Genomic DNA, 21,825 nt, shown 5'->3' with positions numbered 1-21,825 from the left:
CTACTGCCCCCAACTTTGTCCCGTCAACCCCAAGAAGCCCAGTCCTGCGCAGGGATCTGAGCAACACCTCAGACTGGGAGAAGGGAGGGTGGACGAGGGGCTCCGCAACTCCCCGGCTCTGAGCCTTGGGCGCGGGAGGTCAGAAGTCACGTTCTCCTCCTGCACTACTCACTGGACACCTCTCCCGCTCCCAGTAGAGAAGAACCCCTTCGAGCAACAGTCCCTGGAGCAATCTGCCCGGTTGCCGCAGCGAGGCTTGAAGACGGCCACACCGCCAAGGCTGCCGGGAGGACAGGGCGGCGCGTCCCGGCCCCCGTAAGTGGGAAAACTGAGGTGCCGAGCAGTGGACCTGAGGAGGACGTGGCGAGCAGAGCAGCCAGGGCCCTGCCGCAAATGAGGATGCCGGTTCGGGTCACTATCCCCTTGGCACAGCTTAGTCTGGGGGTCTCTGGCCCCAGGACAGAAGAGGACCGAGCAGTACTTGGTATTTTTTCTTTCTACGTTTTATTATTTCAAACCAGGTGAACAATTCCATAAAACATGTGAAAAAAGCAAGGAAGTGTTCCACGCTGAAGGACCCGGGCCTGGGACAAGGGCAGGAGGGACGTGGCCCTCAGCAGGCAGCTGCGGTTCCTAGGTTAGCGCGCTAAAGAGCTACATTTAGGTTAATGGAGCCAGGGCCCACTCCGACGCCCACTCCGACGGGGCCCTCAGTGACGTTGGCAGTTGTCTGGAAAAGCCCTTGGAACCCAATTCTGTGGAGGGCAGGGCAGGAGTGCCGCCCATGGCGGGGGGGGGGGGGGGGGGGGGGGGGCGGGGGCAGCCAGCGGAGGGATGGGTGTAAACACGCAGACACACTCAAGGCACGGAATCACCTGAAGGGGGCTAGGCGGGCGCTGGTCAGGATCTGACAGTTTTAAATAGTTTTTCTCTAAAAAGTTTTCTAGGTTTGCAGTTTTGTCTTTTTTTTTTTTTCCTTTACTTTCATTTTTTTAAAAAGCTACCAGAATGAGCAGGTGGACTGTAGTCTCCAGGAATGGTGGCGTCTCACGCTTCTTGTGCTTTTTCCTTTGGGGCCTCCAAGCGGCTGGAGGGGTGGGATGGGCAGGAGGCTCCCTGTAAACATCTGGACTTGGGCTGGGTCAGGGGCTGCCGTTGAGCGAAGCCAGGGGTCCCAGGCTGGAGAAGCGAGTGCCCCTCCAGACACAGGCCTTGGGAGACTCAGCATGTGCTCCCCTCCCCCATCACAGAATAAGACAATGGTTAAAACCAGAACAGATGCCCGGGAAGGGGGTACTGCGGCCATTTCCGGCACCTCGGACAAGGGCTGGCTTCAAACCGGGAGGCCTGTGGCAGTTCCTCCCCCCTCCCCCGAGTCTCTGGAACTGAGGGAGGGGACAGGGGAGCCAAGAACAGAGAGAGGAAAGGGGAAAAGCAGCCGGGGGGGAGGAGGGCAGGCAGGGAGCGTGGTCCTCTTGCCCCCATCTTCCTCAGGAGCTGGGGGGAGCAGAGTCGGCGGTGGCCCTGGAGGTGGGGGACAGTCAGGGCATGGGTTGGGGGATAACCAGGGTGTGCCTCTCCTCCCACCTCCCTAGACAATGACACTCTCCTTTTTCTCATCCACCTGTTACCAGGGACACAGTGGCCGCCCAGGAGCCAGTGTCTGTGGCTGGGTTATGTGAGGGAGGGGAGTCTATAGCACTGGCGGAATCTTCCCCATCTACCCCAGGGCCGCTGGGGCCAGCATCAGCCCAGGACCCTCAGACAGGCCTGAGGGAAAAACTGTAGGGCTGAGCACACAGCCAGTCACACTGAGTGTCAGGTGACTGGGCCCTCTGTCAGCCAGCCTCCTTCAGGCCAGGCCAGTGGCTTGGGGTGGGGGCGGGGGTGGGGGGGGCGGGGGGGGCGGTGAGGACGTGAGCTTTCTCCAAGGGAGTTCAGGACAGCCCTTCCGTTCTCCCCAGGTGCACTGCCGGGGGCTTCTGCTGTCTGGACCACTGCCAGGCCTATCTGCACGCTGGTGCCCCTCATTCCGTCATCCCGCTGACCTACCCCCCTGTGCTCCCAGGCTTCCCACCCCCACTCTGGCCCTCCCCGGCCCCCACCAGCCCCTTCTCTGGGCTCGATGGCTCCGTTCTGTTCCACCCACGGCTCACCGTCCTGCCAGGCCCCGCCGCCCCTCAGAAGAGGCCGCAGTCCTTCAGGTTGTTCTTGATGATGACGTCGGTGACGGCATCAAACACGAACTGCACGTTCTTGGTGTCGGTGGCGCACGTGAAGTGCGTGTAGATCTCCTTGGTATCCTTGCGCTTGTTCAGGTCCTCAAACTTGCTCTGGATGTAGCTGGCCGCCTCGTCGTACTTGTTGGCCCCTGCGGGACACAAGATGGTGAGGATCCGTGCCACCCTCACGACAGGCACGAACAAGGTTCTGTGCACGTGGACAGACAAGCACGTAACATATGCACCCATGTGCAAAGGGTGACGATGTGCGTGTACATGCGTGCCTGAGTGTATACAGAGGGACTCCTGACTGTGCACATGTAAGGGGCACGTGCCCTGTGTGCAGGCACAAGTCCGTCAGCCTAAGTGAGGCACCAGCTCCTGCATGAGTGTCCTGCAGTTCCCCTTCTGTCCAGCGGGGGGCGCCTGTGTACCACTCGGTCACCACCAGCTCCTCCCCAGAGGCCCAGTCCCCACACCTGTGTACTCAGGGAAGCAGATGGTCAGGGGGCTGTGTGTGATCTTCTCCTCAAACAGGTCCTTCTTGTTGAGGAAGAGGATGATGGACGTGTCTGTGAACCACTTGTTGTTGCAGATACTGTCAAACAGCTTCATGCTCTCATGCATGCGGTTCTGGGGGCAGGACAGCGCGGTCAGCGCCTGCCCCTGCCCCCCGCCCCCACACCTCCCCAGCGGCCTCTCGGCCTCTCACCATCTCCTCGTCCTCAGCTAGCACCAGGTCATAGGCGCTCAAGGCGACGCAGAAGATGATGGCTGTGACACCCTCGAAGCAGTGGATCCACTTCTTCCGCTCAGACCGCTGACCACCCACATCAAACATCCTGCAGACACGGGGTCGCCTTAGCTCCAGGAAAGGCAGTTCCCAGAGAGGGTCCCCGTTTCCCAGGTTGGCTGAGGACAGACGCCTGCTCAGAGGGGGGCAGCTGTCTTCACGGAAACCCCCACACCTGTGTGCCTTAGGCCTGGTTCTGGGCAGCAGGGCAGGTGAGCCACTGGCAACCACGCAGCCTCGAGAAGCCCCAGAGCGGGGCTCGGAACTCCTGCAACGGCCCCTCCTGCCCAGCATCGCCACCAGTGGGCCTTGGAGTGAGGGTCCCTGCCCCCCATCTGTCGCCCCAAAGACTTGCAAGTCCTGCCCTTCCACCCCGCCCACACGCCGGCTCACTTGAAGTGTAGGTCCTTGAAGGTGAAGTGCGTCTCCACGATGCCCGTGGTCTTCACACGGGTCCGTAGCACGTCCTGCTGTGTGGGGATGTAGTCACTCTGTGCGATGCGCTCCAGGTCATTCAGGTAGCTAGAGGCGGGGGCAGGTGCGTCAGTGGGGGCCGGCCTGAGGCCTCTTTACCTGGACCCTGGGCCAGCTGACCCAGGCCCCCCATCCCTCTCCTCCCCTCATTTCTCAGAAGAGCCCTTGCTTCTTCAACCCTTGCCTTCACTACAGTCATTGCTCAGATGAGGAAAAACTGGACCAGCATCCCTCGCCTCCTGCCTGGGGAACAGGCTGGAGGAGGTGCAGCTCTGGGCCTGGCCAGCCAAGCCCCAGCATCCAGGTCTGAGCCAGGCCTGCCTCGGACAGGATCCAGGCTGGTGGAGCTGCAAACTGAGGAGGGGGGGAGGGGGCAAATGAGTCCTTCGGGGAGGGATACGGGACGCTGACTGACACAACCACGGCACCCACTGCGGAGCGGCCTGGCGTGCCCCTCGATGCGGGGCCGGACAGGTCGGGGCCTGCCAGGCTCAGTGGGCTCTTTGCCCTGTGCCTAATAAAATTTGGGCTCCTCGGGGGGAGGGCCCAGACACCTGTTTGGCAGGAGTCCCAGGGGCTCCTCAATACCAGCTCCCTTGATTAGTATCAACACTGCCCCTGCCAGGCCCGCGGACTGACTCTGCCGTCTGCCTCAATATCCTTGCTGCGCCCTGGGGACTGGGCCCTCCGAGCCGCTGCCCAGTGCTGAGGTCTCACTCCTGGCCCAGGCCTGCTGGGGCCAGCGGGAAATGACCTCAGAGACACAGGGACAGAACAGAAAAACAGGAAGGACCACGAGGGCCCATGACGCATGTGCTGTGACCTGCTTACTGCACCCTGTCGCCAACTGAGAAGCTCCCCCCTAGAGGCCTCCTGGTGGGTTCCACACCAGCCTCTCCCTTCTCCCCAGCAGGACTCACCACAGGGACCCACTGGCCGCCAGCAGCCTTGAAGGCCTGCTGTGAAGAGGGGGTGGGGTCCTCCTGTTCCCTGTAGTGTTCCAATCCACTCCCTCACTCGGGGTGAACTTGTCATGGCCTAAACCTGCCTGGGAGAGCAGGACCTGTGTCGCTGCCTAATCCCCACACCCAGACCAGCGGATGCTCAATGTCTGGGGAATGGGGAACGACATGATGATGGAGTGGGGGGGGGTGGCCTGGAAGATGGCCTGATCCCCACCTCCTTGAACGTTCTGGACATTCTGGGTGGTAAACCATACCACTGAGGTGGTAGCGGTTGGGAGGGCCCAGCCCTGCCTGCCTCTAGGACCTGTAAGCTCTGCTGGCGCTGAGCCTCTGTGACTCTGGGGGGTGGGGGCGCACTGAGGTCCCAAGGTCCCCACTGTGATTCTGCAGCTCCTGTGGGGGGCACTCACAAGGGCATTCAGGCCACTGCTACGAGAGGGAGTCAGTCCATGTGATTGGGGCAGGGCTCAGGGCTCAGGGCCAGGCAGGGCCCGCCTCCCAACCACCCTCGCCCTGGTCCAGCCCCTCTCTGGGCAGGCTCAGGACTGGATGGGCAGCGGGAGGGAAAGGTGCGGCAGGGGGGCTGGCTTAAGCAGAGGTGGGAGGGGCCAGGTATGAGCACAGGGACAGCTGCCTCTTTGGGTGGCCTTGTCCAAAAAGGCTGTGCACATTCCCCACAGCCGCACAGCCATCAGCACTGTCCACCAACCTGTCCTGTTCTCCATGGGTGCTCAGCCCTCTGCACCAGGCCTGGCACGTGGTAGGCAGCTCAGGGAAGGAGTTCAGAGCATGACCCAGTGGGCTGGGCCTCTGGACAATTCCTGGAACCCCCTCGATCCCCCAGCCGCGTCTTGGGTTCTAACCTGCACACAGACCTGGCCCCTCCCAGTCTCTTCCCCTTGTCTTCTTCTCCAGCCAGTCTGAACATCCTCTGTAGCCAGCACTGCTCCCTCCAGGACCCTGTTACATGCTGTGCCCCCGCCTGTGAACCTGTCCTATTCCTCCCCGGCCCATCTCTTGCTCAGAACTTGGCTGAGGCGGTCCCTCCTCCGGACCTGCCCCCACTCCCACCATGACACTGACACCTCAGGTAGTCACTGCTTGGCGTGGGAGGCTGCTCCACTCATCCCTGGGTCCCTCAAGCTTTGCCCAGGGCCTGGCACAGGTGGCAGCAAATGTCCTTTAGAACGATTATGTCTAAGGACAGATTAGACTCCATTGGCCCTGAGGGACAGCAGCCCTGCCTGTCCTTCCTCCTGGCTTTCAATACCACGCCCCCCACGTCAAGGTAAAAATCATCAGGGCCTTGGTCGACAGTCATCGCACACCGACACACACGCAGTCTCAGAGACCGGTGGTGTCTTCCTGAAGGCTCAAGCCCTCCACTCCCGCCTGCAGTCCAGAGCCCCCCTCACCCCGCCCAGCGCCGTGGGGTACTCACTAGGCCGCGGAGTCATTGAGCTGGTACTCCCGAGAGCGGCCAAAGCAGGCCTGCACGCCATGGTCAGCCCAGAGCCTCCGGATGACACCAGACAGGTCCTCGGGGAGCACGCCTTGCTCCTCGGCAGTGCAGGACAGGGCAAACAGCTGCCGGGCGTCATCCTGGGCACGGTGGGGGGGGGGGGGTGTCAGCCAGTCACAGGAGCACACCCCCACCCTACCTGGCCGAGGAAGGGAAGCCTCCAGGATGGGGCCTGGGCTTGGGTATTCCCAGGTTCCCCAGGGCAAGGTTTGCCGAGACCTTTAGAGAGGCAGGCGGGGGTCGAGGGGAGGACATACCGCTCGGGAGGGGTCGGCAAAGTCAATCTGCAGATTGCCCATGGCTTTGACAATGGCCATGATGGACTGGATGGTGTTGCTGTAGACGACCGCCCGGTACTGCCGGCACTCCTCCTCTGAGTAGCCGTCCTCGTGGATGATCCTGGCGGCCAGGGGTCAGGAGTTAGGGCCCAGAGGGCACAAGGACCACGCACGGCCTCCTGGGGCTGCTGGGGCCTGCAGGACCTACTACAGAGAGCAGGAAACTTCCCCCGACCCCCTGGGACCTGAGGATGGACGACTGTCTCTGACAAGGTCCTGGAAATGGCTGGGCCATTACTGGGGGGCGGGGGGGGTGGCCAGCAGAGACCCAGAGGAAGAAGACGGGAAATCAGGGTTTGGCAGCTGCGTCTCGCACACGGCACTTACTTCATCTGCTTGACAATGGTGCTCTTCCCTGACTCCCCAGCACCTGGAACAGAGGGCACAGGCGGTCAGGGAGCAGCCTCAGCGGCGCTACACAGACAAGCAACCAGGGGCCCACCGTGGCTTCCCCCCAGCTGCCGACTGAGCTCAGGGGCTTCAGTCGGAGACAAGGCCAGCCCTCAGGAGTCTCCCTGTCGTTATCACGCGCGGGCTCGGCAACACGCGCCTGGCACAGCTGGCAGGAAGGAGCCCCGCACACTCCCGCAGGGCAGTGGTCCCTCTTCTCCTCACATTCTGAGCCGCCAAGGGGCCTGGGCTGGGGCACAGTGTCATACTCCTGCCTCCCAGGCACGGCCCAAATCCACCCTCAGCAGATGGAGCCCAGGACTTGGGAGACACGCGGCATGACCGACACACGCAGTCTCACACGCACACACCCCTGGACTGATGCACTATGCTTCCGAGGCTGGCAGACGCCCATTCTGTATTCTCTTTGGCCAGCACGGAGGGATTTGCTGGTACTCTTTCCCATGACTGTCATATGCGTCCCACAAACATACTGTTTCTGTTCCCATTTTACAGACAAGGACGCTGAGGCTCAGAAAAGTAGTCCTGGCCCAAGACTGTGCGGCCAGGATTCAGATGGGCAGAGAGACGCACAGGATAGCGCCTGGCCTGCCCAGCTTTTCTCAAAATGCGGCTCACGTGCTGCAGGAGGCCCTGGGAGGGTAGTTCTTGTTTTGTTTTGTTTTTGAAAGAAGAAAAAAGCAGATTCCCACGTCCCATCCTAGACACACAAAGCCAGACCTTGAGGGGTGCAGCCCAGAAACCCACATTCCCCAGGGAGTCTGCAGGGAAGTGTGAAAACCAGGAGGGCTGCCCCAACTCCCTGGCTGGGGGGTAGCGGGGTGGGGGCAGGACCTCATCTCCTCCTTTCACTGTCCTAAACTCCAAGTAGAACACATCTCAGTGGGGCCAGCTTTCCCTCCCAGGGCTCGCCCAGACTGTTCCCTCTGCTCCTTCCCCATCACTGCCAGTCACACCTGCACCTGCCAGGCCCTGCCTCTTGCCAACACCAGGCCTTTGCCCACACAGTGTTCTCTGCTGGGCACACATGCCCCATGCCCCATTTCCATGTGTCCCAACCCTCTTGATCAACGTGGCAGGTCGGTCCCTCTGAGCAACTCAGCGGGGTACATGGTGGGGTCTGTGGGGAGGCTACACCTGGGGACTCTGGCTCCCACATCCCTCAGGGTAGGTCAAGACAACCTCAGACGAGGGGCTAACACACACTAACGTGAGCAGCAAGAACAGTGTCAGCAAGAATCATACCAGCAAAGGCACAAACGGTGCCCTCTATGGGTCAGATGCTATTGGACGCCTACCACGCCAACTAAGAAATTTCATCTCCCAGCAATCTCACCGAGCAAATGAGGAAACACAGAGAGGCTGCTGTCACACGGTCATAATCCCCTCTGTGCCTGGCCCACCTTGCTGGCCTCCTAGAGCTGCCCTGAGAGCCCTGTACTGCAGCTGGGCCACACTGTCCTCAGGCCCCGACTGCACCTGTCACTGGGTTCGCTCCCTGCCTTCCTGAGCAGACGGTGCTTCGAGTCTCTGCTGTGCCCTCCAGACAGTAGGAGAACACCCCCACCTTGTCCCCGCCAAGGCCCCTGCCCACCTCCACTTGCCCTACCTCCCACCCCAGATCCACATTTTACCCGGGGAAACTGAGGCACAGCTGCGGCCCTCACAGGGGCAGGCCTGGGTAGGTCCACAACCCAGTGGCCTCCCCGAGAAGAAGGGTCTGGGCTCTCCTCATAAATGGCACCAGCTGCCAGGGATCACTGGGCTTCTGACTGTCCCAGGCCTGCTTCCCAGGATAGGGAGCTAGTGGGGGGAGATGGGGGGCAAATGTTCAGGCTCTGGGCAGGCTAGGGGGTGGTGCTGAGGCAGCGAGCCCCTCTATCAGTTCAGCCCCTGTGCACTAGAAGCACTCGTCCCGGGGCATTCCCCCGGACACGGGCTTGGTCAAATGGCAGTGCTCCCGCTTCTGCACTGGGCTGTGCACGGCAGAGGAACAGCCAGGGTTCCCCACACCTACACCCCACACCTGCTGAGTGGAGACATGGGGAGAGGGCCTAGGAAGGCTGAGAGATGCCCAATCACGGAGGCCCATCCTCCAGGGCCAGGGAGGGCAGCACTGGACAGGCGAACCGCAGGGGCCAGGTGACCTCCTGGCTGTCCTTCCCCCATTGCCACTTGCTCCCACCAGGAGGAAGGAAGCACATCCTGGGGCAGACTCAGGAGGACTCAGGAATCAGGTGTCTCAGCCAGTACTGGGGGCCCAGTGGGGGAACAAGGTCATGGACGTGAAGTGATGGGTTAGACCAACCATGCCAGTCCCAGCCAGGCAGACCTAGACTCAGAGTGGGCAGCTGTCCAGACCACAGGACACCCGGGACTTTGGTGAGGTGTCCGCTCTTGAGTGTGTCCACCCGAGGCACCAGTTTCCCTGTCTGGCCTTTTGACCACTCCCTCGGTAAAGTGGCGTGGCGTCCGGGGCCCTGCCCAGAGACAGGGTAACAGCACACGCTTGCTTTGCATCTGATTTCCCTAGCACAGCAGACCCGGCAGGCACAGAGGTGGGCAGTACCTCGGTGACCAGGCCGGAGCCAGGATACTTGTTCCTGCCCCAGCCAACTGGGGGTCCACTTTCCTATCCCCTTTGAGCCTCAGGCTCCCTTCCTGTCCCATTTCGAGGGTTAGGAGGACATTCTCCACCCCCATTCGACAGGTGGACAAATCAAAATCAGGGAGCCCCCATCCCTGGACTCAGGGCATTCTCTCTGTCCTCCCAGCAGCTGTGATTCAAGCAGGAAGGAGTGAGTGGCAGGACGAGGGTGTGGTACTGGTGGCCAGGCAGGAAACTGCGGAGAACACAGGGACAGAAGCAGAGGCATGGCCCAGGAGCAGCCACAGTAAGCAGACCAGGGAGCAGGGGCAGAGGTGATGAGACGGTGCAACAGGTAGGGCCAGGTGCCCCAGGAGCTGTGGGTCCCAGCCTCCCTCCTCCCCTCTGCCCCCCTCCCCCGGGGCCCTATCTCATCAGGGCCTGACAGTGCTCCCCTAACAGATAAGCTAGTACTGGGCTCAGAGTTTGCTTGTACCCTGCTGATCCTGGGGACCCAGTTCCTCCCACCCAGCCCTGCAACTGTCCCTCAGAGGAGGGGGCTTCACTGGCTGGCCCCGGACTGCTGCCGAGGGGCTTGCGATAGGAGGTGGCAGGAGTCTCCTGCCCACAGAGGACCCCACCAGGCACTCCCTTCTCCAGCTGGGTGAGATCAGAGGGGCCCACAGAGGCTCCCTAGGATGGCTTTGGTGTTCCCTTTGGGCCATACCTCTTCCCACCAAGAAGAAACCTCGCAGCCCTTGCCCCAGGGCACAGCTGCTGGGCCCCCAGCAGGCAGGGAGTAACTGCCACGATATGCTGGCGACAGTGGCTGCTCCGCATTAGCACATCTGCTTGCACTCTGGGAGCGCTGCGCCCCGACCGAGGGAGGAGGCACCGGGTGGGGGAAGGGAGACGGCACAGCTCCACCTGCCCGAACCAGGCCAGCGGGGCCACTGCAGCAGAGAGCTGCAGCAGAGACATGGCCCTCTGGTCCTGTCGCCTAATACCGACTTCCAGCCCCAGCATCGGGTCACTGCTGTCTGTCAATCTTGGACCCTCTACGTCCCGGACAAGGCTTTGCCCTGCTGGGAGGCCCTGACATGCTGCTGTTGTCCTCTCTGGCCTCAGTTTCCCTTCTGCAGAGGCTGTCAGGCCTCAAGTGGCCAGCTGGCCTGTCTCTCACTCTCAGATCCTCTCCCAGAGGGAGGTCCAGACCTCCCACAGCTCTGGTGCCCACCCTGATCCTTCCTGATGTCTCCAAGGACCTCACCCCCTTCATGCCCTTGCTCTGGCACCCCATCTGTGACACAGGACACCACCATTCTCTCCTCCAAGAGGGAGGGGAGGATTAGGCACAAAGCGCTTCGCATAGCGCCCAGCACACGGTGAACACTCAGATAAAAGTTATCACTATGTTTCTACTCTAAGGAGGCTCACAGATGTCCCCAAACCTTTCATTTCCTGCTGCCTACAATAACCATACTGCATAGGTCACTGTAACCACAACCTGCAGAGTGGCCTGCTGTGGCCATCTCATCAGAAGGAGAGTTTCTGAGGCTTTCAGACACAGGCACGGTGGCGGGCAATGACCAGTGGCTCACAGGCTGGCTCCGCACCGCCGCTCCCTGCTGGGACTTGGGGACCGTGGGGCATCAGTCAGAGCCACTTGGGCCTGTCTGGGCTTCTGGCTGTGAGTCTGTCACTCCCCCTCCACATCAGCCAGGACTCCTCCATAGCTGGAGCCTCCTTCCCATCCCGGAGCCTTGCCGCAGTCACTGCTCCCTGCCTCCATGCTCGGAACGCTGCGCAGAGGCTCCGGCGCTGGTGGGCTCCCCTGGAACACATGGGGCTAGGGAGAGCAGCCAGCTGACGTGGCGGCCCGAGGGCAGAGATTCTCATAAGCAGCAGGGCTGGGACCACAGGGTAGACTTGGGCTGCAGCCCAGCTCAAACCCACAGTACCAGGCCCGCCTCCACGGCCACCCCCCAGCCGGCCCTAGTGGGGCACAGGGAGAAGGTGGGAGTGAACCTTGGGAAGCCTACCCCAAAGGCTGCCTGGGCACCACCTCCCACTCTCATCCCAGGAAGGTGCCACGTCTCTGGCCCAGCCAGTGGTTCCGGGCCCCTTCGCTCTGGCCCCTCCCCTACAGCCTCAGGGTCCCAGGCCGCGCTACCGCCAGGGGGAGCCCGGCAGCCAGAGACGGCGGAAGAGGTGGGGGCTGGGCAGTGCTGGGGAGCCTTTGCTTCTGAAAAGCAGCCTAGGCTAGGGGCAGCTGGGGGAGGTGCCTGGACCCTCACTCAACGCCCTCTCCCAGGCCTGGGAGGCCCTCCGCCGGCGGAGACCCCCCGCACACAGGGGAACAATGGAAAAGGGAGAGACGGGGAGGGGGAGGGGTCTGCCAGACAAAGGCCCTCCAAGCCCCGCCCCCGGCGTCTCTTCCTTCCTCCAGGTGCTATTCTTCGGTCCCCTCACTCCCTCCAAGGCTCTCCGTAAGGGTCTGGCACTGTGAGGGGCAGGGACTTGAGTCTTGGATGAGGGCTGCGACATTCCCACCCACAAGTGTGGCCTTGCCTTCCCCAGATGCCCTAATAAACCTGGAAACTCCCTCTCTCCAGTCTCTGCCACTTGGGCGGCCTCCAGTGGCTTCCATGCCTTCATGATGCCCCCACCAGAGAAGCATTAGCAACCAAGATCCGGCCTATTACTCCCAAGTCAGAGCTCTCTGTGTAAGGGAGCGGCCTCGGGGCCTCCCAGATGCGGAGAGGGCTTTCCGGGACAGGGCTGTGTCGCCTGTAGTGGGGCCCTGCCCATCGGACAGAGGGAAACAGAGGCACCGGGTAAGGCAGGCCAGCTTGGAAAGGAGGCCCTTAGGCTACAGGTCTCACCTTCTACAGGAGCCAGGAGATGCTGGACCTGGCCCAGGTCACCCAAGGAGCCGGGCCATTTGACATCCTCCTCTTCCTGGATGCTTCTTTGTTGCAGGAATGCCTTTGCTGTTTTCCAAGAATCTGAGTCCCCCCCACCAACCTCTCTTCGGGTTTGCTATGGTGGGCCCTCCGTGAGATGCCCAGCCCTCAGGCCTCAGTGTTCCCATCTATGAAATGTACCCCCCAGGGAGTATGGTAAACTCAAGGCCTGCCCTGAGCGGCCTCCCTCAGATCCTCACACTCACCCCAAACTGCCCCGAGATCCAGCCTAAGCACACAGCTTGTCTCTGTGCCCACAAGCCACGGGGCCTTGCTGAGAATCATGACGTCACACGTCCCAGCGCCGGGCACAGAGAGGGAAAAGGACAGCCTGAGGTCACACAGTGAAGAAGGCAGGGGAGTGGGCTTTCTGGGACCCAAGGTCTTGAGTAGCCATGAAGATGCAAGTTCTCTGCTTTGTGTGTGGCCTCATGGCCCAGCAGGCCCTTGAAGCATCCTCGTTAGCTGTCCTAAAGCCTCTCTCAAGCTCCTCAGCCCCCACGGCCTGGCCTGATAACACAGAGCAGAACGCCCAGGAACCTCCGTGAGGGAAGGCAAGGCCACACAGCTCGGGTTCACAGGCTAAGGCGCATGAGGGACGGCCTCCTCACCCACCCTGCTGTCGCCAGCCCGCTGCGGACACATTCGGCTGCCACACCGCACTGCAGGCAGCCCACCACAGCCTTTGCTTAGTGCGAGCCCTCTGCGGGAAAGCTCTTCCCTTCTCATCTGGACAACTCCCGGCCTCAGGGGCCCCCACCCTGGACTTTGACAGCCTCTGAGCCTTCCTCAGGCCTCGTCTCAGTCCACCTGAGCCCAGGGGTTATGGGAGGAACGAGCATAATGTTAGGAGACAAGTGAAGTACTCAGTGGCCGAACTATGACCTCAGTCCCTTCTGTGACGGAACACGGGATGGGAGGGAAGATGGGCAGCTGCACTGGGGTAAAGTCACCCCACGGCCACACAGCAGACTTCTGGCTTTCAACAGGAAAAAGATTCACGAACAGACTCTTGGGTCCCCAACCTCCAGGGCAGGCGGATTGAAAGAATCTCCTAAAAGAGGAATTGGGGCCCCCCAGAGACAGGTCGCCAAGCATAAGTAGAAAACCCGTGGACCCACAGCATCTGCCTCTCGTCCTGACTGACCAACTCTTGCCAGTTGGGCACAGACTCCCGACGGACACAGGTAGTTGTGGACAGGTGCTCAGGCACTATGTGGTCGCACGGTGGTGTCTCCACATACTGGGTAAGTCACGTAATAGCCCCGAGCCTGTTTCCCCACCAGTGAAATGGACATAATGTCAGTCCCAGATTCACAGGGTTAAATATGATGAGACCCTGAAGAGTCCAGTCCTACCTAATACTCACAGCCCAATCAGAGACAGCTGCTATTATCACCGAGGGGAAACTGAGGCCCAGTGATGGTACCCCCAGGCCCAGCGGGTAGTAGTAGCAGAGGGGAATCCTTAGGCTGGACTAAGGGCCCCTCTGTCCACTCCCGGGCAGGGGAAACCCAGAGTGAGCTAATCCCAGGGCTGCTGCTCCATTTCCGGGCATTCATCTCGGCCTGTAGCCGGCCTTCCAGCTTTGCAGGGCAATGGCCGCTCGGGAATATAAGAGCAGCCCTTGGCTTTCCTGCTAGCCGCCCCCCCACCCTGCCGCAGTCCCTCTCCCAGCCACCACTTCCTGTGGTCGAAGGAGGGGCCTGGAATCCTTCTCAAACGCACCACCTTTTCTGAGATCCTGGGCCCAGTAGCTGCTGAGGTGGGACAGGGACAGAGTTGCCTGGAATGACGCCAACCTAGTGACTACCAGCAGTGGCCCTCGGGGCTATATAGAGATGAGCCTGAGCAGGTGGGGTTCACCTTCCAGATCCCCCAGTTGAGAGGGCTCACACCCCCACCCCGGCACAGAACAGGAGCAGCCCTCTAGCTTCTTCCTCTTTTGGGCTCCTCCTCCTCCAGCTGCTTCCTCCTTTTCCTCCGGTGTGGACACCACTTCCCCGAGAGGCCCAGCCCTGCCATGCAGACTTCATTGCCCCTCCTCCCGTCCACGGTACCGTGGGTGCTGCCATCGACACCCCCCCTGCCTATTTTGAGGCTGAGCAGCCTTGCACCCCAGAATCCTCCAGACCTTCTCAATAAGCTTCTCAACAAGCTTTAGACGATCCCACCTTCAGGCTTTGCTTCAAACTGACCTGGCACTCGCTGCCGAGCCTTGGAAATGTGTGCAGAAGGCCAACACCGTGACCCAACCCGACCCAGCAACTGTTTGGTGATTCCAAGGAGATTATTCCTCCCAAACCACCAAGATGAACACAGCGCCAAGCAGCAGCACTGGGGTGAGGATGAGGATGGGGTTGGGGTTTAGTAAGAACAGGAGCTCCAGGCTGGAGGGGTCCCACCCTGCGGCTGAGAGAGGGGCTGGCTGCCTGAGAGCCCTGCCTGAGGTACCAGGGCCACCTTCATAGGGCTTAGACCTCTGTCCTCGTCTGGGCCCATGAGCTGTAGCCTAGTCAGAACCTGATGACCCCTCCCCCCTCAGTGTACTTCTAGATTGCGACTCCTGTCCCAAGAAAGATATTGTGAAGACAGGACAAATGCTGGCCTGGGCCCTGCCCCCATCTGCCCAGAGCTGCCTCCCAGAGCACAAAGCGGTTTTGGGGAGGCAGCACTCAGGCTCCAGGTCAAACCACCTCATCCTCTGTGGGGGGTGTGATGGGGCGAGGCCCGGCTCCCTAAGTGGACAAAGCTTATGCGGACAGAGCATCTTCCATCCCATTCCTGCCAAACGAATGGGTGGCTTAGAGACAGAAACCAAGAGAGACTGCTGTGCCCACCTGTGGCCCAAGCCACCCCAAGTGCCAGCCCCTGCAATGCTGGAGGCTTAGTGACCTCCCTGGGATGGGATCAGGCCCCACCTGTACCTGCTGTCACTCGCTGGGCAACTGTTTGCAGGCCTAGGACACCAATGATGCTACCCAGTGACCCTGCAGCTCAGGCCAGCCCAGGGCCAACCCCCGACAGGCCGCCCAGGCCTGCAGGGGTCCCTCACCATGCCAGCCCTCATCTGGCAGCCTAGGCTCCAACTCAGCACAGTGGGTGGCCTGGTGCTGCCTCGGGGCATGGCATGGAAGCCTGTGCTCCCCAGCTGGCTTGACTTCCACCTCCAGCTCTGGAGACCGCTCACTCCCTCTCTCCTTGCCACCTGCTCTGCTCTGCCTGGGGTTCTCCACCCCCACCCTCCCGGGATGCCCTCAGCTGAGTGCCAGCCTCACTTTCTTCGCAAAGCCACCCCGATTCACTCAGTCTCCTGGCTCAGGGTATCCCCTGAAGGACCCAGTCCCACTCCTGTCTAGAGGTCCCTCCTGCTGGCTGCACCAGCACTAGGGGCAGGGGCTGAGCCCAGTGGGACTGGGCAGGACACAGCACCGGGGGTCAGAAGTGGCTTGGACCCTAGCTCACTTCCCAGCGTGGGAGCTCCAGGGCCGCTGCTCGGGAAGACAAAGCCTCGCCCAGCCTGGGGGAGGGGTGGGAAGGAGAGACTGGAGGCCCAAGCTACCCCGCCCCCCATTCAAGTGCTAATGAGCTCCAGCCTGGACCTCAGAGGCTGTGGGGAGAACTGGGAGGCTGGAGGCCGGTCTGGGTACCAGCCCACCTGGTGCCTAGGGCGCAGCCACACCGCCAACCTTAGGCCCCCAGGAAGGCCGCTCAGTCCCCAGAGGTTGGGCTTATGGTCCCCAGGACAGTCTGTCACTCCAGCTGGCACCAATTGTCTACGCACCTCGGTGTCTTTATTTGCTGCGAGCAGCTGCCGGAGGGCAAGGGAGGGGGTTCCCCAGAGCCTCCATACCGGGGCCAGGCAGCCTGTAGGCTGGGGAGAGCCCTCCCCACCAAACTCTCAACTCAGTAGGAGCCAGGAGGGGCTTTCTCACTTGTTTTCTCACCTCCAGGCTTTGGGGCACTGTCCCCACAACACCTGTGGCTGCAGGCAGGCGCCCTGTTCCCAGGTTACGGATGGGGAACAGAACACCTACAGGATTTCACCTGTCGCTGCGTTTCTCACCGAGTGCACTAGGTGGAGCTGGGATTGGCACCTACGTCTGTGTGACCCCAAGAGCTAGTCCAAAGAGGTGAGCCCTCCTCCCCCAGGCCAGGCCTTCCAGCCACCCTCGTTGAGTTGGTCCCTCTGCCCCATACCTACCCCTAGCAAATGCTGCTCATTTTTCAAAGCCACTCAGAGGACCGCCCCCCTCACACACTCCATTCAGTCTCTTCCCATTACCCAGCTGATGCGGATCCCAGGCTACCCCTTCTCCGGCTAGACCAAGTACCAAGCAACAGGCCCAGAATTACTTATCCCTGTTCATGGATGTGCTCTATAGCGTCATTCTTTCCATACATGCTTAATTGGCACCTACTGTATGCCAGGCCATTTGTTAGACACACAGACAGGACAGAGACCACAAAACTCGCTTCTTTTTCTTTTGGTAAACCTAATTGAGCCCTTGTATGTGCAGTCCCTGCACTGGCCAGGCCAAGAACTCCTGCAACATTGCTCTGGCCTGAGTCCCCGGGCTGGGGGGCCGTCCCAGCCTTGAGAGATAGACAGACTCTCCTGGAGCGGTGAAGACAGCAGGCCTGTGGCAGTCCCCAAACTGCCCGAGCTGAAAGGAAGCATGCCACACCACTATCCTAGGAATGGCTGGAGGCCCTACTGCGTGCTCTGCCCTGTGACAGGCTACGGACTCGTCAGCAAGAGTTCTGCACGGGGTGGAATGAGGGCTGTCTTGGAGGACCCAGCAGGGCAGGTGGGGAGTTGAGGAAGAAACAGTCTGAAGAACTTCTTCCTGCTATCCCCCAACAGTCCCTGTCACTGGGCCAACACTGCGCCCTTGCCACCTGCCCACAATATGTCAGGTCCAGTGACTGCCATCTTACTCCTCCATCTACCCACCTATCCCCAAGACTGAGTTCAGACTCGTAGCACGTCCTTCATTCAACAGACAAGCAGCAGTCAATAGGTGTCGGGCTCTACGCTTGGCCCAGAAGGCTCAGAAACGAATAGGACACAACCTGCCCCTGTAGTCTCAAGGTAGGCAGCAGTCACCCAAGCAAATATGACGCTCTGATGGCGGAAGCAGTAGCACCAAGAGCCAGGGGAGGAGTTTCGGCAGCCACCGTGAAGGGGAGTTATCAAGGAAGGATCCTGGAAGGTGGTCCCGGAGCAGAGTCTTGAAGAACAATCAAGTAGGAGTGAGTTAGACGGAAAGAAGGGAAACGCATGCCAAGCTAGCAGAGCAGAGGCAAAGTCCCAGGGGCAAGGGAGAAGGGCCGTATTTATACCCTGCAGCTTTCATGGAACCCACGAGGGACAGTCTCTCCTTTCTCCGTAGGCTGCCCACACAAGCCCATCCTAAATCAGAGACATCCCCCAAACACACACTCTGGCTTCTCCTTTCTCTTAAGTACCCAGCCCAAGGCCCCAGATTCCACCTGGGGATTGTCGGTCAGTCAGGTTGAACTAGGTGGCGGTGGGGGCTGTCCCTGAAGTAGGGCTGGCATCAGCAGCTCTGCCCCCTCCACCAAACTACCAGGAAAAACACTCTCACTGGTGTGTACCACAGCTGCCTCTGCCCCCCGGTGCCCAGCCGCCAGCAGGGCTACCCAGGAGGGCAAGGAGCCAGCATGCGGGTGGGGCAGCAGGCGTGGTTCTGGCTGGAAGGGAAGGCTGGCAATTGCCCAACCGAAGAGTCCCGTTGCCTGGACAGAGTTCTTCCCGCTACGTGGGACAGGCGCCCAGCACTCTGAAGCTGCCCCGGCTGGGCTCCCAACACCTCCCTGTACCTGGATGGGAGAGGAATGGCCAGCCAGGACACTTACCCAGGCAGCCATGGGTCCCCAATTTCAGGCAGAGGTAGGTGTCTCAGCCCCTTGCGGTACACCCTCTTCAGGGTCTCAGCTCCCATCCACTATCCCCAGCAGGAACCTCCATGAGGCCCCTGTTCTCCCCATCCTGGGCCCAGCACTCCTCTGGCCCAAACCCAGGAAGCCCATTCAACAGAGGAAGCAAAGGCCAGAGGAGCAGAATGCTGAGATGGACTCCCCAGCCTAGAAAATGCTGAGCCAGACCCTGCACCCATGCTTGCTGCCAGCCCCGTGTGGGAGGGGTTGCCAGGCCCAAACCCTGAGCTGAGCTCCAAGGAGCAAGACTAGTGGAACGAGGCTGGGACACACAGGGCCAGGAGCCCTCTGGACCCCGGCCCTATGGCCCAGTCGCACATCTCAGCCCAGCGGCCTGGGAAGGGGCCGGCCAGCAGCCTCGGGGTGGGCACCGGTAGACAGCGGTACCGGAAGCACCCTACGCGGGCCCAGCGGGCATCAGCAACGGGCCCTCCACCTTGGCGACACCCACTCACTGGTGCTGCCGCACTCGCAGCGGAGACAGGAAGAGGCAAGCGCCCAACGCAAAACAGCCCGGGAGGCTGGGCCGCCGCCCCTTCCCGCCCCTTCTCTTCCTACCCGCAGCGGCGGCTGAACGGATGCCATTTTGAAACCTCTGGGCTGTGCCCCTGAGGCCAGGCCCCCAGGGACAGTCAACAGATGGGCTCGGATGGAAGACACGCTGTCCCTCGGCCAGGCCCCCAGCAAGGAAAGCTCTGCTTTTCACAGCCTGGGGACCCCACCGCGGCTCTGAGACTGAGGGGCCACACCCCCCCACATCCACCGTCCAGCCTCCAGCGCTGCTGGGAGGGCATCCCTCTCCCTCCCCCCGAAGCCCCCCGAATCAGGCAGCCACAAGGCACCACACCTGCTCCCAGTGGGAGGCTGGACTGGGACAACTACCAGGCCCCCAGTCTTTGCCAAAGTCCACCTCAGACGGCCCCCAACTCCAGCTGGCCCCCAGTCCTCATCTAGCTGGTCCGCCACTTTCCCTGCACAGGGCCTCACGATCTGACCGGTCCCCCCACTCCCAGAGGCCAAGTCCTTGGCCTTTGGGCCCAGAAAGGGTGCGGGAAGACCAGCACCCGTCAGCACATCGCCTCGGCCCGCCCGCCGGGGCAGCAATATGTCGGCTGTCTCACCACTTCCACTTCCCCCCACCCCTCAAGCAGCCACCATCTTCCCTGGCCTTGGAGGCGCCGCAACCCCAACTCCTCCACGCTCACACTCCCTCCTACTCCCCAGACGCCCCCCTCACCGGCCCAGATGGGGCTTAGAAACTGGGAAACAGCCAGCCGGCGGAATCTCCCCGGGAAGCTTGAGGCCTGGCTCCCTCCCCCAGCGCAACCAGTGGAGCCTCAGTCCAGCCCCTCCGTCTGGGCCCCCTCCTCCCAGCCCGGCCCAGCCCACATGGGGCAGGCGGGGTGGGGGGAATCTGAGGTAGGCAGAGGTTGTGGGAGAGGACTTCGGGAGAAGGAGCAGGGGGTCTGAGAAGTACAGTGGGCAGAGAGGGACCAGGTGGGCCAGATGGAGGGAACAAGGATCGCTAAAGGTTTGGGGGTTCCGGCTGGAGAGAGGGCTCATGAGCAATCACAGCTTCCACTTGAGAGGTACCTTGGTGTCAGGGTGCACAGGTGGAGGATACAGGGTTCAGAGTAGGGATGGGGCACAGAGCGGGAAGGAGGGAGTGGGTGAGGACCTGGCAGGGGCCCCAGGGATATTCATGCCCAATAGGAGCAAGGGGAGCAGGTGGGGGAAACAGGTGGTGCTTGAGGGTGGGGGCCAAGTGGGGTTCTGGAGCTTTGAGTAAAGTCTAGGGAAGGATGGAAGGACAAGGCAGGGGCTCTGAGGGTCTGTGAGGTTGGTCAGCAAGGGTGGATGGTCAAGCAGGGCTCTGGGTCTGGGGGTTTGGCGTCTGCGACGTGTTGAGGGTCTAACCTAGAGCCTGGGTTAGGGATCAGAAGTCTAGGCCAACCCAGAGTTTTGAGCCATTATTTGGGTGTCCTGACCAGGCGGGGGCTGGGAGTTCAAGTCCAGGTGTGGGGGTCCAGGCTGAGTCCGGGAGTTCAAGGCCCTCAGGCTGGAGGTCAAGTCCTTGTCTGGGGATTCGGGCGGGAAATCGGGGGTCCCAGCGCAGGGCGCGGCCTCACCCAAAAGCAGCAACTTCACCTCCCGCGCCGCCTTCTCGCCGTCTTCCCGCAGGTTCTTGTCGATCATCTTGGAGCGCTCGGCCGCCGCCTTGTCCTCGGCACTCACGGTGCAGCCCATCCCGCCGTCCGCCGGCCCGGCCGCCGCCCGGCCCCCACACGGCCCCCGGCCCGGCTCGGCCCCGCCCGACCCACTCCGCTCGCGCCGCCGGCCCTCTACGGGTAGCTCTCGGGTCGGCAGTGCAGAGCGTCTGCGGGCGGTGCCTTCCCGGCCGCCGCGCACCGACGGCGGGGCGGGCCGAGGGTGGGGCCGGAGCAGGCCAGGCCCGGGACTGGGCCGGGGCGGGCCCGAAGGCGGGGCCATAGGAGATCCAGGGCCGGCGATTGGCTCGAGGGCGGAGCGAAATAGAAGTTAGGCTCAGCCCAGACTCGGGCCGGGGCTGGAGGCGGAGCCACGCCGAGGAATAGTGGCAGGAGTGGAGCCAAGCCCAGAGGGATTGGACTCTGGGCGAGCTGCAGGTGGGGCTGGGCTCCGATTGGATGCAGAGCGCCTGGAGCTCGGCTGCCCGACGGCGGGGGCGGGCGGATCTTGTAGCCCGAGGGTGGGGATCCGGGGCACCTCGCTGGCTGAGCAGAAACCAACGCTCGAGCTTAAGCAAGTTGGGCTAGCAGGGTGGAGGAGGCGTGTCTTCGTCTCATTAAAGTTAATGAACCCAATAAACTTGTTTCAGGATCTACAGAGCCCCGGAGCCTCTCTAAGCTTCGACTTTCTCTGTCTTACGGCGGGTTTGGCCCCTTCTTTTTTGGGTTGCAGTTAAAAAAATGTCTACTGCAACCTCTACACCTTTGCCCAGGCTGTCTCCCTCAGCCAGGGTGCCTTCTCTTGTCACCCTTCACCGATCTAGGAGGCATCCTCCTGCACGTAGTCATCGTGGACTCCGGCCTGGGACATGGCAACCAGATCAAGAGAGAGAGAGAGAAGTAGGGGTCCACCTGCCTTTTGGAAACGTAAGTGGCCGTGATACTATGGCCTGTCCCCACTGGACAGTGGCTGCAACCCTATAGCTGGGCAAAGGTGGAGTGGAGGCAGCACCGTTTCTAGCAGAACGTTGCAGTCTTTCTGATCCTCTTCAGGAAGAGCCACAGCCCTGACCTCCAATGGACCTCCAGTGAAAGGGTCTACCAAGGGTTATGGAGAAAGATGTCCTGTGTGGCCCCAGTGCCACGAGGCGAGGAGGCCCCAGCCCAAAGACAAGGAAGACCCACAAAGCCAGGAAGGGAGCTGGCCACCCACAGCCCCCTCTCCAGCAGAGACTCCCTCCTTACCGTCCTGCCACACATCTTGTTTCAGCTCCAAATTCTCAGGCTGTCTGCTCTCTCTGGAGGGTTCAGATAGGATCCCTATCTGAATGGCTCCCTTCTTGAGGAGCCATTGGCCCTTAAGTCCTCCAATGGTT

General features: G+C 61.4%; 1 protein-coding gene across 1 annotated transcript; it reads right to left on the bottom strand.

Annotated features, from left to right (window-relative positions):
• Positions 1-466: 466 nt before the first annotated feature.
• On the bottom strand, positions 467-20,618 carry GNAI2 (G protein subunit alpha i2). The gene is made up of 9 exons (XM_026500893.4): positions 20,372-20,618; positions 6,642-6,684; positions 6,234-6,375; positions 5,896-6,056; positions 3,409-3,537; positions 2,935-3,064; positions 2,702-2,855; positions 2,157-2,371; positions 467-1,524 (listed from the first exon to the last, which is right to left on the bottom strand). The coding sequence occupies exons 1-8, from the start codon at positions 20,487-20,489 to the stop codon at positions 2,181-2,183; spliced, it is 1,068 nt and encodes a 355-aa protein (XP_026356678.1). The 5' UTR covers positions 20,490-20,618; the 3' UTR covers positions 467-1,524; positions 2,157-2,180.
• Between the last annotated feature and the right edge of the window lie 1,207 nt (positions 20,619-21,825).

This window comes from Ursus arctos, unplaced genomic scaffold, assembly GCF_023065955.2.
Source record: "Ursus arctos isolate Adak ecotype North America unplaced genomic scaffold, UrsArc2.0 scaffold_14, whole genome shotgun sequence".
Lineage (NCBI taxonomy): Eukaryota > Metazoa > Chordata > Mammalia > Carnivora > Ursidae > Ursus > Ursus arctos.
Note: the sequence above shows the minus strand (reverse complement) of the source record. Positions and strands in the feature narration are given on the sequence as shown.